At 44.2% G+C, this 19685-nt stretch overlaps 1 protein-coding gene across 1 annotated transcript in view; it reads left to right on the forward strand.

Moving 5' to 3' along the window:
* Positions 1–6921, forward strand: part of bun (TSC22 domain family member bunched) — a 337263-nt gene extending 330342 nt beyond the window's left edge. Inside the window, exon 3 of the mRNA XM_080274887.1 lies at positions 6315–6921. Coding sequence (XP_080131013.1) covers positions 6315–6497 — 183 coding nt within the window. The 3' untranslated portion in view covers positions 6498–6921. The remainder of the gene's footprint in view (positions 1–6314) is intronic.
* The last annotated feature ends 12764 nt before the right edge of the window (positions 6922–19685 follow it).

Consider the following 19685-nt stretch of genomic DNA (forward strand, 5'->3'; position numbering starts at 1 on the left):
TTAGGGGGAGGGTGTAGAGGAGGAAGGATGGAGTATCAGGAGTAACTTTAAGAAGGGTAGGGTGCAATAGAGAAAGTGTGCAAGGTTGAGAGTCAGAGCCAATGAGGAGTGGAATGAAAGTAAAGACAGTGAGAGGGAAGAAAGAGAGGAAGGCAGGGAATGAGTGAGAGGGAAGAAAGAGAGGAAGGCAGGGAATGGATGAGAAGGCAGAGAGGGGAAGGGGAGAGAGAGAGAGGGAATGAGAGGAAGGGAAGAGGGATGAGTTCGTCGTGAGATAGTTTAGACAGGGACAGATCAGGATTGAGGAAGTTTAAGAAGCGTTAGACAGGGACAACACAGAAGGACAGTGCGGGACAGGCTATAATCAGGCAGGGCAGGAGAAGACAGGAAAAAGACAAGGCGGTAGAGTAACAAGGAAGGGCAAGGCAGGGTAGAAGAGGGCATGACATGACACCTTAAAGCACAGAGACAGGGAAGGACAGCTTAAGGAAAAGGCATTGGAGTGACAAGGCAGGGCAGTGTTAAGCCGTAGGGTCGTGTAATCGGCAGGGAAGATGTCAGAGCACAAACGAGGATAAAAACGTGACCAGGGTAGAATGAAGGGGAGCAGTGGATGGCAGGAGAAGGCAGGATAGGGTAAAAGAGGGGAGGACGGGGCTGGGTAGGGTAGAAGAGGGCAGGGTAGAGTAAGATAGAAGAGGGCATGGCAGGGTAGGATAGAGTAGAAGAGGGCAGAGTAGAGTAAGATAGAAGAGGGCATGGCAGGGTAGGGTAGAGTAGAAGAGGGCAGGGTAAGGTAGAAGACGGCAGAACAAGACATAGCTGAAGGGCAAAGTGTATAATGCCAAGGAAGAAAGTCTAAGCAGAAGCGAGGCTGAGAACGTGATTGGAGTTTTGTAGTGTTGATGAGACGACTGAGGGCAGAGCAAAAAAAAGGGTAAGGGCAGGGCCGAGGGGCAGTAGTATCAGCAGCAAGTCACCAGGATTCACCGGAATATGAGTGAGGCTTGAAGGTGCAGGTGTGTGCACTGGGGGAAGAGGAGGAGCCTTCACGCCTTGGAGTGACGGGGGGAGGAAGGGAGATGTGGGGGAGAGAGGGAGGAAAGAGTGTGTGTGTGGAGCGGGGCGGGGGGGGGAGTTGCGTGTGTGTTTGTGTGTATGTGTGTGAGCCTCATATAAGCCCGGCCAGCCCGCCTGGCCGTCAGTACCACAGCCACCACCACAGTGAAAGGTAGTGCCACGCAGCACAACCAACAACACAGTCACAAGTCTACGGGAACCACAAGCCCAGTTTAGTTGTTCTCTGTCTTGTGATAGTGCTGAAGTGATTCGTGGTGGTCTTAGTGTCATCCAGTGCCATCCTCAGCCCACAGTGCCACAGCAGATCGTAGTTGTGCCATCTCAGGCCGCCTCTGTGCCACCTCAACAGGCCGCCGTTCGAGTACAACCGCAAACCGCCAAAGTGCCACCAGCTCAAGGTTCTCTCAGAGTGCCACTACAAACCGTCGAACTGCCACCTCAAGGCACCGCCACCCTGCCACCGCAAACCGTGGAGGTGCCACCCCAACCCGCCGTTGTGCCTCCAGGAACCGCCAGAGTGCCGCCCCAACCAGACACCGGAGTGCCAACGTCGCCCGGCATCATGAAAATGGACTCCCTTCAGTGCGAGTTCCCCCACAGCGCCCACAGACCCATAACGCCCCCGGCCACGCCCACGCAGGACATGGCACGCACGCCCACATTCTCGGGCTGCGGAGATGCTCAGTACGCCCACACAGAGTACGCCCAGACTGAGTACGCCCACCCAGAGTACGCCACAGATGCCTACACCTCATCCACAGATGCCTACACCTCACCCACAGACGCCTACCCCTCACCCGCAGAATCCTACACCTCATCCCGGGACTCCTTCTCCTCGTCCAGATCCTCGAGGGACTCCGTATCCTCCACCACGTCATGCTCCAGCTTCTCCTCCACCCCATCCTCGAGAGACTCCTTCTCCTCCACGCCATCATCTAGTGATTCCTTCTCCTCGTCGTCATTGTCTTCGTCCACACACGCCCTCTCCCCGCCCGAATCTCCCATGAGCACGCCCAAAAGCACGCCCGCACACACGCCCCTCTCCAAGTCCGCCAAAGCCGCACGAAACGCCAACAGGAGTAGAAAAGACTCGTTCGTGTATGACGTCAGACTCACCGACGAGCAGTTTCTCTTCTTCGTCCCTGACTTTGTGAGTGCACGCCAGTTCTCTCAAGCTCTCACTTATCGTTTATATTTATTCACTTTCATTTATTTGTTATTCAGTTGGTTTCTAGTCTCTTCTTCGTCTCTAACGTTGTGAGTGGAAGCCACCTCCTATCCCATTTTTTCCTTTCCTTATTCACTCTTTCACTCTCTCCTGACACCTGTACCTTTATTTGTTATTCAGCTGACTCCCTCTTATTCAGCCTTGTCTCTGCTTTCATTGTTCATCACGTTTCTCAACAGTTCTGTCTCTTCACCTTCAAATATATCTTTTCCCACTTTTTGCCACAAGATTCAGTTTCTCTTAGTATTTCCATCACAAACTTAGCTTTCTCTTGTCACCTTCACGTATGCTTGTTATGCGCTACGTTCCTCAAAGGCTCAGTTTTGCACAGTCAGTTTGGGTTGATATCCTTCTCGTTTCCATAAGCAAAATCTTTATACCTGTCCTGCAAACTACCTCTACCTGCCTCATCATTAACACCTTTACTACGATAAGACATTTCATATAATCTTGCCTGTGTCTAATGGTTTTATTCAGTTTAGGTGCAATGTAGGGGTCAGATAGAGCCTTCAGTAAACATTCATCTAGTAGTGTTCTCTCTAGTGTCAAGTAAAGTCACCTGGAGAAAGTAAGAATAAAGTAAGACAAGAGTAATGGAAGATAGATCCGTGGTAGTGAGCTTGGTAATCAGTTGTTTTAATGGGGTCAGAACGAAGATAGTGTGAGTGTTGTGAGTGTAGTGTTGGCAGTGTGAGATATGTTATGTGGGAGATAGATTGGTTGTCAAGGGCGTGAGGGACGTTCGTTGTTCCCGGACTTTGTGGAGGAGACACGTGACAAGCTCATGGTTTATGCTGGCTGTCTCTAACCCCGTCATATCTAAAGGTCACCCCCCCTGTGCTGAGGAAAATCGTCTGGAAGTGAGAGAGAGAGAAAGTTAGACAGCATTGTATTGATCTAGTATTTTCACCTTTTCACTGAGAGGTTTCCATTAAAATAAGTATTCTCGAGTGAAGCAGATGATTTCTTTGATACATAATTTTGCGTCAGACGATTATATTCTCACCAGACGATTTTATTCAGCTGTTGGAGAGCCTTATCCGAGAAAGGGTGAAAGTGGAAAAATATTGTAGTCGATTTAAAAAGAATGAGGAGCAGCAAGACATAAAAAAGGGTAATCCGGAAATGGGATGTGGAGCCTTTGTTATTATTGATGGTCTAGTTTCGTAGATTTAGGGAGTGAGAGGAAGTGTGGCCCATTTCGTTATGACAGTGTGTTTGTAGCTCCGTATGGTTGGTTGTTGTTGTTATTTTGATGATGGTGATGGCAGTATTGATGGTTATGTTGATGATGATGTTGACAGTGGTGGTGGTGTGTGTGTGTGTGTGTGTGTGTGTGTGTGTGTGTGTGTGTGTGTGTGTGTGTGTGTGTGTGTGCCCGCCCTGAGGTGACGTGGGATTCCCGGCTTGTGTAATCCTGGACTCCCAAGCTTTGAGATGGAAGTACCCAGGTTCGATTCCTTGAGAGGGTGTTGTGTTGCTTGACAGTATCTTGCCGTGTGATTTGACAGTATCATGCCCTCCTGCTAAATTGCCACTGGGACGAGAAGACAGATGCGGTTTAGGTGAAGATTGTGCCAAGTTTTATGTATTGCTGTTTTCGAAGTTGGTTTGAAATATGAACCGGAGGATTTACCTGTTTGTATTACCTGTATTTCTTATCCTTATTTTGCACTTCTCATTGTATTTTGTGGGAAGCATCAGATAAAAAGATAGATAGAGAGATGGATAGATGGACATTGATAGATCGATGTGGTATTTCTATCCTGGTTTGTTGTCAAGTGATAGATTTTTTACAGTTATATTTAAGATGTGCATTTTCCCATAGCGACTGTACCGTAATGCTCTCATCTGACTCATCCTCTTATCTCTTATCCTTCCTCCCTCTTATCTAAGCCCTGTGGCCTCCAACTCGCGTGCACAGTTCACCCTTATCACTGGCTGCCTAATTTGGCCTTATCTTGTGTTCTGTGCGCCCCTCTCTCCTTCTCCTTATCAGTGTTTTTCTCTACTTGACTCTGCTGTATTGTACACACACACACACACACACACACACACACACACACACACACACACACACACATTCTCTCTCTCTCTCTCTCTCTCTCTCGGTTTTCTCAAGGTATTGGTCATTGACGTAGGTGTGTGTGTGTGTGTGTTTATCCATCCAGTTTCGTTATAAGTGACGTAATCAAATTCCTTAAGACGGGCATGATGTGACCTTTTATATTTACCTTGGCAAATACCATAAGGAAATGTTTGTGAAAGTGCGTGCCTGAGAGAGAGAGAGGGAGGGAGATTTGATAAGGTGATATTGGTTTATAATTAGTAACAAAAAGAAATATTGATAAGATTAATGTTTTGGTTGTTATGGTGTAAGTGATATTGGAGAGAGAGAGAGGGGGGGAGGGGGAGGTATTAGCTAATGTAGTAATGATATCGTAGTGTTAATGGGCATAAAACCTAGCATGATAGTGGTTGTGATGGTGTGGTGCGCCTGGGTTGTGGTGGTAATAGTGGTGGTGGTGGTGGTGGTGGTAGGGGGTTAAAAATAGCCTAGTCCACCTTGCCAATCCTTCCTCCCCCACTCCATCCCCTCCCATACCCCCTTCTCTTCTCTCCCCTCCTTCCCTTTGCTTCATTCTCTGCCTCCCTTCATTCTCTTCTCTGTTCCCTCCCCCCTTCTCACTTCTCCCTCACCCCCCTTCCACTCCCCCTCCATACCCCATTCTTTCCCTCCATTAGAATATTCTCCCTGTTTTTCTTCCCCTCATTCATCATTCATTCCATACATAATTTCTCCATTCACATCTTGCCTTCCACTCCCCTCTCCCTTGTTCTTCTCTTCATTCATAGTCTCTCCCTTTATTTCTTTCTCTCACTTCTCTTTCTCTCTCCTCTTACTCCCCTTTTCCTCCATTCATAAACTGGCCTTCCTTCCTTCTCTCTCTCTCTCTCTCTCTCTCTCTCTCTCTCTCTCTCTCTCTCTCTCTCTCTCTCTCTCTCTCTCTCTCTCTCTCTCTCTCTCTCTCGCCATTCATACTCAGTTTGCCTCCCTTCCTCCACTCCCTCCCTTCTTTCTTATGTCTATGTGGTATTTTTAGTCTCAAGGTCTAGCATAGTCAGCACTTTTTTTGCTCCATATACTTATCTTCACCCCCGCTGTTAGGATTTCCGCTCTTATCAACTCTGCTTAAAATTACTACTCGTTTATTATTATTATTACCATCATCATCAGTATTATTCTTTTCTATATACCTGATAAGCAGATTTCGTAAATATTTGAGTGTGTGTGTGTGTGTGTGTGTGTTATAAAGCCATGGCGTAGCGGTTACCCCTTGAGTACGACGATGCCCTGAATTATCTTTACTGGGTGACGATTTTTTTTTTTAAGTCGCAGGAAAATCTCGTGTTTTTTTTTATTATTTACCCTTAGGATTATTCGTATATCGTTTGTCGTTTGTATTGTGTATTAGATAGATATAACTACCATTAAATTTTTTCCTTAGTCCAGTTATCGAGTAGGAGTGTGGTTGATCGTAGGGAAATAACTCGTTCAGTCAGTGTACGTTTCCCTTTATATTATTCTTGCTTTTTCCAGACGGTTTTATTATGCCTAGAACATTTTTTCGGACTAGAGGGTTTAGCTACAGCCTTCATTAACACCTGCAGTAATTATGGAGGTTCCTAATTTGACTTAAATCGTCTGGTTAAAGCAAGAATAGAACACAGATGACGTCCTCTGTCTGAAGGGAGCAACATACTGTACCGTATATTTAGTTACAAGTACAGGTAGTAAATATTAGGTGTACATTTACGTACCGGTAGCTATTAAGTACCGGTATAAGTAGTAGGATTTAGGTGTCAGTAGGAGTAGTAGGAATTAGGTGAACGTCTAGGCATACGTAGGAGTAGTAGGAATAAAGTGTACGTATAGTAATAAGTACAAGTAGCTGTAGTTTTGTTGACAGTAGCGTTGACGTGCATGTTTCCTCTTGTCCCACAGGATCTGGTCAAGTCACACCTGATGTTCGCCGTGCGGGAGGAGGTGGAGGTGCTCAAGGAGAAGATCACCGAGCTCATGGAACGCATCTCGCAGCTGGAGTACGAGAACATGGTGCTCCGCCAGTACGCCACGCAGGAGGCTCTTCAGCAGCTACAGCAGCCCCACCACCCATCCAACACCTGAACCCACCGCCCTGCCCAACCTGGCCTCAAGATGTCCAATATAAAAAGCCTGGAGTTTCTCAGTCTGGCTCGCTTCGTTTAGGCGAGAGGAGAAATGGCGCTCCACTCCTGCAATAGTCCCCCCCCACCACCACCACCACCACCATCCCTTTTCCCCCTCACCCCGTTTTCTATGAGCCGCTTGCTTTTGTAATATGGCTGGCTCAACCCCCACACCCACTGTAATCTTTCGAGACATCTCTGTTTTTGTCTCACTCTCATCAACATTATAATTTTCTTTCATTCATTGTGATCATCATCCTGGCTCACTAGTTAAGCTGATTTGTTTTGTATATACTCAGATATAATTAAATAATACGACAAGTTTGTACAGACTATTTTTGTTGGCCATATTGATAGTAGTTAATTAAGATGTAATCAATTTTCACTTTCCCACTGATCAAACCCCCAAGCGTGATATATTATTATTATGAACTATGTTTGGCTTGGCATAGCGTGAACATAGTGTGTGCTTGAGAGTGTGTGTGTGGGCGAGACTGGGTGTGGGTAGGGTGAACTTGGCCCCGCCCCTCTCTCTGACTCCTATGACTCACCCAGCTGAATAACATGGCCAGACGTCAGCTGCAGTAGAGGACTAGAGTTACCCCCCACCATGAGAGGGTTAATGGTGACAGTATTAACTCAGATCACTTGTATCATCTGGCATCAGCTGGTGGAGAATGGTAGAGTTTTGCGGGTCATGAGAGGGGTAAAAAAAATGTTGTCATTCCAGTCTCAATGTCCCGCCCACACCGCCCGCCCACAACCACTGCAACTCCGCTCATTTACTGTCTTAAGTTGTCGAGGAGTGAACTGAAGGCAGCTCCGTTACTGATATACTGTAATTAGTCCACGGGTTGCAGCCTTACACAGGGGGACTCTTCCATATATAAACCTTACTTAGTCCTTCCTATATGGTACTACACTGATTTCCTCTTTGTCAGTCTGTATACCCATCTACTTTCATCCCTACCCATAGTATTCTTCCTAACCTATCCTGGACTTCTCTGCCCATTCCCTTTCTTCTCTACCCATCCTTGTTTCCCTATCCTGTTTCTCGTCAACCCTTCCCATCCCCCTCTTTTCCTTAATTCAGTTCCTTATTCTCCTACCAGTCCCATTTTTCCCTAAATTTCCTCCTCCTTACGCCTCTCCTTGCTACCTTTCTCCTTACCCATCCCCATACACCCTTCCCTCTCCTGTCACCCCGCCTAACACCACTGGCATCCTCAATTTGCCGGTAGTGTTGGTAAAGTATAGGAGAGCCCCTTAGTCATGCATGGGTGTTCTGATCCTTGTACCTACTCTCTCCAGTCCCTCAGAGCCATGCCAACAACACCCCCTTCTGTACTAGGTTGAATCACTGTGCCCGTTGGAATCAAAGGGAAGAGGAGTGAAAATGTAGGTACACACATAGACTGTGCCTTTTCAGTACCCGTTTTGACCCCTGTCCTCGACCACTCCTCAGTTCCCAGCCAGTTCCCTTCAGCCATTCTACTTCCTTCCATACCTTTAAGCAGGCAAAGAAAATGTGATATTAAGTGTATCCCCCTCACTATCCCAGACGTCCCACAATACTCTACCCTCCCCCTCCTCCTCCTCAAGTCCCAAATCACAATATAGTCATGAAAGTTTCTCATATTGAGGAGCTGTATTAAGTAAAACCACAGGCGGGAATCCACATAAATGGAGAGAGAGTGTCACCTGTAGAGGATTGACAGGTGATGGCTCTCTCTCCCAGTCTGCCCTACCTTGCCCAACCCTACTCTACCTACCCTAGTCCAGAGCTCCTGTTGGGCTGCCTATGCACATTGAGTCAGACCAGGCACCCGCTACCTATTGCAGCTTTTTTTCATATATATTTTTTTTAATAGCAAAGCCAAGATAGAATGATGAAGTCTAATATAAACAGAAGAGGATAGACACCTTGGGAAACTTCATATTTTTTTCCCATTCTCACTTCTCCCAGCTGACTGACTGACCACCACCTCTGCCGCTCCCTTCACAATCAGCTATGGTATATTTATTCAGTATTCATCATCTCAGTATCTAGGAGAGGATCAGATGGTAGCCAGTCAGTTTAAAAAAGAAAAGAAGTGATGATCGTTCCAAAAAGAAAATAAAGGTGATGATGATAGTTCCCCTTACCAGTGTGCAAACCAGTGAAGCACCCGTATATATATATATAAACAATTTATGTAAACAGCTTATGCAGAAACACGGGTCTTGAGAAATTAGAGGTTTGAGATGGTTTACATTTTATATATCTCGAAGCTTGTTAAAAAAGTGAGGTATCGCTTCCTAAACGTGCCTATGTAGATCTTGTATACTAGAGCGAAATAAACAAACTACAAAGGTGTGTTGTTGTATACCGGCCACTACTACAACAAAGACGCCAGTGTATAAGAGGAGTATGTGCGAGTCAGCTTGTAGAGTTATACACAGGATATATACACACAAACATACACACGCCTCTGGCCCCCCCACTTCCCCACACACCGCCATTTGTATATCAATAAAAGATTATGAAAATACTGATGGTTTTGTCGTGACCTTATGACATAGGAGGTAGTAAACGAAAGTAAATGCATGAACTATTGGCTTGGATGCTGATAATGGGAAAAAAAAAAAAATCTACAGGTTGTCCTTATTATAATCCATGGATGTTTCAATTTTTTTCCCCATAAAACTGGTACTAAAAACTGAGGGAAATTGACTTTATAAACAGTACTAAAACTCTAATGGGCGAACTTTCTATAACAATGTCAATAGCAAAAAATGGTCGTTAAAAAGGGAGATTTATAACAAGGACATACTGTATTAGACATTTTATTTTTGGAGCATAATGAAGGTTGAATAGAAAATCTTATGAAGACTAGTCCAATCTTAGAAAACAAACTCTTCCATTAGATATTAACCCTTTCAGCCCAAGGAGTGTCTGTTTTACTATTAGCGTAAGGTGTTGGACATAAGAAAATAAGACAATCATCCTACTGAAGGGGTTGATATTAAATAGTTAAGATGAATTACTGAGAAAAATATGAACTTCAAAATGAATAGAGGAAAACAAATGGTGCATCACAGAAGAAGTAACTGAGGAAAGACAGATTTAAAATTATGAACGTGTAGGTAATGTTTTGATAAGATGAAAATTTATTGATGATTGAACTTGATATTAATAAGGAGGAATGAGAAGAATATGAGATGATTAACTTAAGGATAAATGGTGGAGAAAATGTTTTATGAATTCCAGAGATGAACCTCGCCATTGATGTAGGAGGAAACTGATAACCAAGGAATGATGTACTTCACCCTAAATAATGAAGGAATTATTTACTGAGATTTTACTACCCAAAATGATGAATGTGAGACTGACTAGTATTAGGAATGATAGACTGGAAAATCATTGAAGGAATCTATGTATCTACTTGTATTTACCTGTGAATCTACCTGTCTTCATCTATCAGTCTATCTATATATAATCAGGTACCTTAATCCCGGATGGAAAGGAAGGCTACAAACATATCGCCTCCATGTCCCCCTTTTCTGCGCCATCAAACTGCCCTTCCCCCAGCCTAAGGGAGGAAGAATGGATTTTAGACATTGAGCATAGAAACAGTGGTGTAAGGGATGGAGATTGTGACATCTGGTAGAGAAATGATAACGTTTAAAAATCATGAAACTTGAAAGATAAATGAATAAAGTCTGAAGGGAACATGTAGAAAAATAAAAAGATCCCTGATAGTGAAGAGAAAACTTAGAGCTATTTCTAGTCTCTCAAATCGAAAATACCCTGATGTTACTAAATTCGTCTGGAGGGAACAGATAAGATACAAGTGATGCCCTTGGAGTAAATGATTGATAAAGGAGGGGGGGAATATTGAAGACGTGCTTGAAGTGAAGGGGTTGATGGAGGAATGCTGAAGACGCCCTCGGAGTGAAGGGGTTGATAATAAAGGAAGGAGGAATACTGAAGACTGATAAGAAGGACGACAGGACTGATAAAAGACAGCGACAGTGCAGCAGTGAAGGGGAAGCATTTGCAGCCCTAAGTTTATCTGGACTGGAACATTGCGGACTGCCGGCTGAATTTGACCTCCTTCTCCTCTTCCTTCTCCTCCTCCTCCTCCTCCTCCTCCTCCTCCTCCTCTTCCTCCTCCTCCTGCAGTCCACCATCCTCCTTTCGGGGGGTAGGGAGGGAGATGAGGGACGTTCGTATAACCAGGCAAGGATAGTTGCTGATTATTTTCCATTCTGTACACCATTTTTTTTATTTTTTTCTCATTTCTTCCTTACTTTTTTACTCTTAACCTAACTTAATCTATTCTAACCTAACTTAAACGAATAGATTAACGTAACTAAGATACTAAGAATGCAAACCTAACCTAAACTAAACTAACAAATTTACCTAACTGGCAAACTCCAGAGAAGGGGTTAGGTAATGAAGGAAAAATGAACCGGGAGGATTATGTAATGAAGGAAATAATGAACTGAACATTACTAAGAAAGATATAATGAGGAAAAGATGAACGAGGATTAATGAAGGAAGGATGAACGAGGATTAGTGAAGGAAGGATGAACGAGGATTAGTGAAGGAAGGATGAACGAGGATTAGTGAAGGAAGGATGAACGAGGATTAGTGAAGGAAGGATGAACGAGGATTAGTGAAGGAAAGATAGACGAGGATTAGTGAAGGAAAGATGAACGGGATTAAATAATGAAAGAAAAATGAACTGGGATAGAGGACGTAAAGATCAGCTGGATTACACGACGAAAGAAAGGTGAACGGGATTAAATAACGATGGAAAGAGGAAGAGAGGGATTTAGTAACCATCACGGACTCCCAAGACACAGCTGCGTAAAATCGTCCGGTCAGTAGAGATAAATATAAGCCTCCTTGTTCTTCCTCCTTCGACGACAGTAACAAAATGCAATAATCTGGAGTAGGGTGGTGATTACGGTGTGTTGCCTTGTTTTGTGTGGGTTTGTGTTTTGTTTTCCTGGTGTGTTGTTGTATGTTGTGTGGGTTTGTGTTGTGTTGTGTTGTCTTGTGCTGTGTTGCGTCCGGTTAGGTTGGGTGCTGTTGTAGTGTGTTGTGATTTCTGTGCTGTGTTGTGGTATTGTGTTCGTTGTGTTATGTTGGGCTAGGTTGGGTGTTGTGCTGTGTTGTGGTGCTGTGTCGTTCCGGTGTCTTGGGTTAGGTTGGGTGTTGTGCTATGCTGTGGTGCTGTGCTGTGATGTGTTACGTTGTGTAGCGTCGGGTTAGCATTGGTGTTGTACTGTCGTGTTTTAAACGTTGTGGTATTGTGTGATGTTGCGTCAGATTAGACCTGATACCCTTGTGCTGTTTGTTTTTCGCGCTGCGTTATGTTTTGTTTTTCTAGCTGTTATGGTGTTGTGCTGTGTCATGGTGTTGTGCTGTGTCATGGTGTTGTGCTGTGTCATGGTGCTGTGCTGTGTTGTGCTGTAGCCTTGAGGGGGTGGCGACTGCATTGATCATTGGGGTCCGGCAGGTGTGAGGCGGCGCGAAGCACGTGTATCTAGGTCACCTCACCCTAAACACACACACACACACACACATACACACACACCTACACCCTCATACACCGCACTCACACACGCACACGTAGGCTTTCACGTACTCCACTCTTAAACACCCTTTCATCTTTCGCTCTTCGCCAGCATGGGGGAAGGATTAAGTTCTTTCCGTCACTCTCTCTTCAAAAGGTTAGTTCGTGCAATGGAGCAAATATACAGTGATACAAATATAGATGGTTAGATTCACTCTCACTCACTAATTCTCACCTTCACTCACTCACACATCCTCACCTCACTCAATTCCTCACCCCTCACTCACTGTCACATCCTCACCTCACTCAATTCCTCACCCTCACTCACTTTCACATCCTCACCCTCACTCTCACCTCCTCACCCTCACTCACTCACTCACTCACTCACTCAGGGAACATGACCTCAATAGTTCAATCAATATTTTTACCTGAGTCTCAAGAGTTAAGGTGTGTAAGTGATCTCTCTCTCTCTCTCTCTCTCTCTCTCTCTCACACACACACACACACACACACACACACACACACACACACACACACACACACACACACACACATTTACACACACACAAAGCACAAACTTCCACTCCCCAAAAAGCATCGCAAAACACACACACACACACACACACACACACACACACACACACACACACACACACACACACAAAGCACAAACTTCCACACCCCAAAAAGCATCCCAGCACACACACACACACACACACACACACACACACACACACACACACAGATACAGGGTGTAAGTAAAGCCGCCGCTCAACACCTCGCCAGGAGATAGGAATAATTTTGTCAGTAACTCAGAAACGGTTTATATTTTGGTCCCTTAGCGATGATCTCAGCCTTTGTGTGTGTGTGTGTGTGTGTGTGTGTGTGTGTGTGTGTGTGTGTTTGGGTGCGTTAGTGCGTGCTTGTGTGTGTTTCATTGCCTGTGTCACTTGTGTTTGCATTCACCACCTTTCAACGCTATACTCATTTTACACTAACTTGGCCTAAATTTGCCACATCTCCACCCTGAATACTGAGCTGTAACAATAGACTGGAGTTAGAATTTGATGCTGGTCATGAAGAAGTGCTATAGAAAGGATGCAGAACCGCAGCATTGTCTCTGCCACTGAGCTGCGTAAAATTAGCTACAAAAGGACGAAAATCTGGACCAAGTTAGAGTAAAACGATTCTACTGATTTTTCTTAAACCGGATTAAAGAAAAGAAAAGGAAGATTGATTTAGGAAGACAAGATACAGAAAAGCCTAACTACTGACAGGGAATGTTTTTTGTATTTTCTTCTTGCAATCTCCAGACGATTTTATGCACACACGGAGAGGCTTTGCAGATTGAAGGGGCTTAGAGACAGCCCTTGTTAACCCCCTTCACTACTGGCCTACCCTCCTAAGCTGAATAAAATCGTCTGGGATTACCAAAATCGTCTCAAGGTTGTTAAACGAATGAAATACGTCACGTGACTCAGGAGGTTAATAGTTTTCAGTACTTCTCTACCCCAAATCTCTCTCTCTTTTTTTTTTTTTTTTTTTCCCGTGAGTGTGAGATAAAGAGGAGGTGTTGGGGCTGACCTCTGTTGTGCTCTCACGTGACTCACACGACTGTTGCTAATTGGGGTAACATCTTGTGTCCCACTGTTACCTGTAGCAACTTTTTTTTTTTTTTTTTGCCACTGCAGTATCTGTCCCTCAGTCAGCCAAATTCCTTTTAGTACCTCTCTCTGTTAGGTTCATATCTATCTATCTATCTATATAGATAGATAGATAGATAGATAAGTGCTACTATTATCCTCATCAATAAAAGACTTACGACCACAATAATTCACTTATAACCAGAGAATACAATTGTCCGGCTTTAGAGAGCATCATCCCCCCCCCCCGCTCTCCCTCTCTCTCCCTCTCTGGTTCAAGTGCTATTTATGGGTATTTCGCCGCTCCACACTGATAAGTTATATAAAAGATTAGGCTTGATAATGGATGACACTTGGAGGAGACTAATTTGGTTACTGAGGGCACACACACACACACACACACACACACACACACACACACACACACACACACACACACACACACACATCTTCACTCGTTTGTTTGACTGGTACTGATTTGCTACACACACACACACACACACACACACACACACACACACACACACACACACACACACACACATGTTCATCCTTATTTGTTTGAGGAGCACTGACTGGCTTTACTAACAAGAGTCGTTACGGATGTGGTGAGGTAACGATAGTAAAGAGAAAGAGAGAGAGAGAATGAAGATATGAATTCCCCGAGCTATGCCTTGATCGATCATACAGCCCCGCTAGGTGACGGGAGAGCGCTACCTCTCCCTGCAGGGCAGCTACCTAGGCGAGGCGCAAACTCTCGACCCTTTTTTCTTGAGTCAGGCGCTCTACCACTGAGTTACCCTGCCCCCAGAATGAGAGAGAGAGAGAGAGAGAGGTTAGTGGCCTCATTAGTGGAAGGAATGAACGAATTTACATTTCTTTGTTCTTCTTTATTTATTTATTTAATGTATATTGAGTTTTTTCTTGCTTTAGTTGTTGTATGTGGATTTTTTTCTTTGCTTCATTTAAAGTGTTTGAATTTTTTCTTTGTACAAATTCCGTAGTGGTAGGTGGTGGCGACCATCATCTACTCACTTGATGTAGTGCTGCCTACTTCTTCCTTAGCCTTTATCACTCTTTTTCTGTGCCTGCCCTCCTCTCTTCCTATTTCTCCCATCTTTCTTGTCACTTCTTATTGCTTTTCTTTCCTTTTCAGGTGGCTTTACATTGGGTGACAAGCCAAATGGTTTCCTGCAAGCCAAGAAACCATTTACAGCGCTAGGTGATAACCATATAACCAAACCATACGTGCTCCCTACGTGTCAACAGGTGGGTTGTTGGAGGGTGAGTGCCCCTCCCCGTAAAACAAATAACTCAAAGTCAATGGCCACCCCTTATAGGATTATGGCGTCTGGCAATAGATAGATAGCTAGACAAATTCCGTAGTCAGCAGCCGCGAAATTCCCAAATGAATTTCGTAACTCTATTAAGGTTGAATTATTATGCTAGAACTGCCAGGGTGTTGTGGTGCACTGAGAGAGAGAGAGAGAGAGAGAGAGAGAGAGAGCAGTTTATCTTACACTATTTCAGCCACTTCTTAGAACCAACTTATTCTTGTTTACATTAACCTTACCTCGATTTTTTGTCCTTTTGTAGCTTATTTCACGTAACTCAGCAGCAGAGCAAGATACAACTATGGCTCAACATTTTTTCTCTTAGCACTTCTTCGTGACGAGCACCGTATTTTATCGTATATCTATTATTATACCTCAGCTTTCAAGAAGGAGAGATGGAAAATTTAAGCCAGGTTGGAGTAACAGTAGTAAAGCTGATCTTGTTTTCTAGTCATATCTCCTCATACAGTCTTATCTAAAATTTCATGAAGAGCGTCTGAAGTCAATAAGAATAAGGAACATATTACGTGACCTAATTCAAGGAGGTATTCCAAGTTATTATACCCTTTTCACCTTGACTTGGCCCAGATTTTGGTCCTTTTGCGGCTTTTGTCTTGTAACTGAGTGGCTGAAAAGGACAATGCTATACGGCTCTACATCCTTCCCATGGCACTTCTTTGTGACTAGCATCATTTTGTGGTGTTGGTCTATTGTAACAGCTCCGGTTTTAAGACGGCAATTTTAGGCCAAGTTAGAGAACATGGAGAATAGTGATTTTAGGTTTTTAGTACGTTCGAAATGTTGGGTGTGGGAAAGAGATACAGGTTAGAGCTTGAATTCTGTATCATCTCTAACGTTTCCGGCTACTCAGAACCCGAAACGTTTGAACTCTCTAAAGATGGGTTCACTGTGGCCAGAAACGTTTGAGAGAAAACAAGGAATTCCAGCTCTACCCTGTCCCTCCCTCATCCAACATCTCCACTCGTCACAATGGATCATTTACATTTTAGTAAATTTTTCCTTACACAACCCAAGTTACCTCAAGCCAGACGAAGCACACAAGGTCTGTATTGTCATCTGTTAAACAGAGAGAGAGAGAGAGAGAGAGAAAGAAAGAGAGAGAGAGAGAGAGAGAAATATATAGGAACTTTCCCCCCAACAACAGGTGCAAGTCTCGTGAGCCGTTCCGAACCAGCTCGACCCTCCCATCCATCCCGCCATGACACACAAATCGCCCGCTAATCCATCCTAGACACCCTCACCTTTTTATTTCACTCTTTTCTTTTTTTTTTTCTTTTTTTCGAGGATTTCCCGCATACCCTACCACTCGCCTGAGGTTTGTGCCAGTCTGGGTGTGCTTAGGTAACCAGGCTGTCGGTTACGGAAGCCTCTAACACCTGTTTCTAAGCGATTTAGTTTACTGACTACTCCTTACTGTCATCTTCTGTTTCATTTTTACACTGTTCAAACCACCCGACTCAGCCTAAATACGGGTAAATATTAACTAGTCGTATCCAAACATAAATCGCTAAGGAAGAGGTGCTAGGGAGCTTCCTTTAAAGGTCCTCTTGGTTAGTTCACTCGCTTTCGTAACCTTGTACTCCTCTTTTTCGATACCTCTCGTGTTTTGCTATTATTATTATTATTATTATGATTATTATGATTAATACTACTACTACTACTACTATTACTATTATTACTATTATTATTGTTATCGATTAAGTTTCTTGAATAGAGCACAATTTCATGCCTGCTTTTGAGGTCTGTTATATTTAGCGTGGAATTATTTGGTAAAACTATCTCTTTCAGCCCCACGGATCTCTCCCGAAGTGAAAATTACCTGGCGTTGGTGGGAATTAATTAAGACATCAGCTGGTTGGCGGGCGTTAAGGTACGGTAAGTATTAAGAGACCGTCACGTGTCAGAGCATAGAGCCAAGCAAAATATGAACAGGAAACGTGGACGGGGTTTAGACCGTGGCTTAACCTGGCCCTAAGGGGTTTGCGGGGCGGTTTTTTTTTTTTTTTTTTTTTTTTTTTTTTTTTTGAGAGGGTGAGTGTACGAAAGTTAGGGCGAAAGTTAAATGCTTCCTGGTTATCAGATCTCAACGTGGCACAACTCTAGACAGTCGGCCAGTAGTGACGGAGTGTGTGCGCCTCTTCGATGTGTGTGTGTGTGTGTGTGTGTGTGTGTGTGTGTGTGTGTGTGTGTGTGTGTGTGTGTGTGTGAGCTTCTTCATCATTTACAGTCAAGGTAACAACAGCGTAGACACAAAATCTCTCTCTCTCTCTCTCTCTCTCTCTCTCTCTCTCTCACGTGACTACAGTAAGCTACAGTACCCTCCATTAATCTTTCATTCGTCACACACACACGAGTCATGTGCAAGAAACGTGGTTTTGTTTTAGACTGGATGAATTTGAAGGGTAAAAATAGGTAGGTTTGTGCTGGAGAGCTTCAGGTGTAATGGGGAGTCACGGAGAGAGAGAGAGAGAGAGAGAGAGAGAGAGAGAGAGAGAGAGAGAGAGAGAGCAGAAGACAGACAGACAGACAGGAAAGAAAGAAGACAGCAAAAACAAAGATCCCACGAGAGAGAGAGAGAGAGAGACAGACAGACAGACAGACAGACAGATAGAGACAGAGGGAGAGAGAATATAGCAAAAACAAAGACCCAGTGAGAGAGAGACAGAAACAGAGACAGAGAGACAGACAGAGAAAGAAGACACACAGAGAAGCATCCTGGTGGTGAGGAAGACAGAACAAGACAGCTAATCGCCAGTCAAATCCTTCATAAATCCGCCAAACCCACTGTGCCTCTGAGGTCATCCTAATCCCCCAATCCCACCCACGTCCACAGGGGATTTGATGAGTCGCCAGAATGCAGATGTGCGTGTATTTATGTTCAGAGTGGCTTCCTAACACCATTTCCTAAGCGATTTATTTTACTCCAAGCGATTCGTTTACTTTGTTTATCACACATTACCATCATCTGTGTTTCTTAAATCTTTCGAGTATCACCATTCGGTTGAGCTCCTTAACACCTTTCCCTGAGCGATTTATTTTGTTGATTTCACCCCACTATTCTCTCCTGTGTTACATAAATCCTTCCATTATCGCCATTCGGTTAAGGAAGCTCCTCACACCTCTTCCAAGATGATTTATTTTATTACACCTTTCCATCTTCTGTGTTACACAAATCTTTCCACTATCGTCATTCGGTTGAGGAAGGTCCTTGACACATTATCCTAAGCGATTTATTTCTATCCTCTTCTCTGTTACGTAAGTCCTTCCAATATCGTCATTCGGTTGTGGAAGCTCCCAAACACCTTTTCCTAAGCGATTTATTTTGCCTATTACACCTTATTATCTTCTGTGTTAAACAAATCCTTCCAAAATTGTAATGAAAGCAGAAAGTCAACTTGAAATTTTAATATATTTGGTTTACAATGCAGTACCGCTTGTCAGTAGCCGATATTGGGTTGAGGGTAATTTTGTTGTTTATATTGAAAAAAAAAAAAAATGAATTGAGGGAGTATGTTTGAGAAGAGGTTGCTTGATGAAACGGTCTTAAATGGCAGTGTGTGTGTGTGTGTGTGTGTGTGTGTGTGTGTGTGTGTGTGTGTGAAGGGTAATGGAAGATCTTACCGAGTGTGTGTGTGTGTGTGTGTGTGTGTGTGTGTGAAGGGTAATGGAAGATCTTACCGTGTGTGTGTGTGTGTGTGTGTGTGTGTGTGTGTGTGAAGGGTAATGGAAGATCTTACCGTGTGTGTGTGTGTGTGTGTGTGTGTGTGTGTGTGTGTGTGAAGGGTAATGGAAGATCTTACCGTGTGTGTGTGTGTGTGTGTGTGAAGGGTAATGGAAGATCTTACCGAGTGTGTGTGTGTGTGTGTGTGTGTGTGTGTGTGTGTGTGTGTGTGTGTGTACGTATTCTCATTTACCCCTGTGGACTTTCACCAAATCATTGTTAGTTTTTTCTTTTTGACGTCATTGGTTTGAGAGAATTAAAATACATTACATATTCCACCTTTGTCCCGTCCTTTTAAAACACTCTCTCTTTATACACTTCTTCGTGATTAGCAGCGGGAGAGAGAGATTTAATATGGCCCTCGCGTGTCACTCAGTCTCATTGGTCTTTATCTCCTCTCTCTCTCTCTCTCTCTCTCTCTCTCTCTCTCTCTCTCTCTCTGTAATCGTTTTTATGCCCCTGTGTGTGTGTGTGTGTGTGTGTGTGTGTGTGTGTGTGTGTGTGTGTGTGTGTGTGTGTTTTCCTTTCTTTTTTGTGTTGTTTTCGCCTATTCTCCCCTCATAGCATTTATCTTCCTGTCTCTCTCCCTTACCTTCCACCCTTCATCACCCTCACCCTCTCCCCTCACCCCCTCTTGTTTTACCCTAACCCCCTTACCTCTCCCCTGACCCCTAACCTTGCCCCTCATCTCCTGATCTCTTCCCCTGATATCTCCTCGTCCCCTCATCCTTCCCTCATCCCCATTAGTTCTCTCCCCTCACTCCCCTCTCTTCTCAACCTTACCTCCCTTCCTCTCCTCCCTCAGCTCTCCTCCCCTCAGCCACTCCCTCCCCTCCCCTCCCCTCACCCTGTCTGAGGGGA

Source organism: Coenobita brevimanus, chromosome 60 (assembly GCF_032717465.1).
Source record: "Coenobita brevimanus isolate Jiangsu-jjx chromosome 60, ASM3271746v2, whole genome shotgun sequence".
Taxonomy (NCBI): domain Eukaryota; kingdom Metazoa; phylum Arthropoda; class Malacostraca; order Decapoda; family Coenobitidae; genus Coenobita; species Coenobita brevimanus.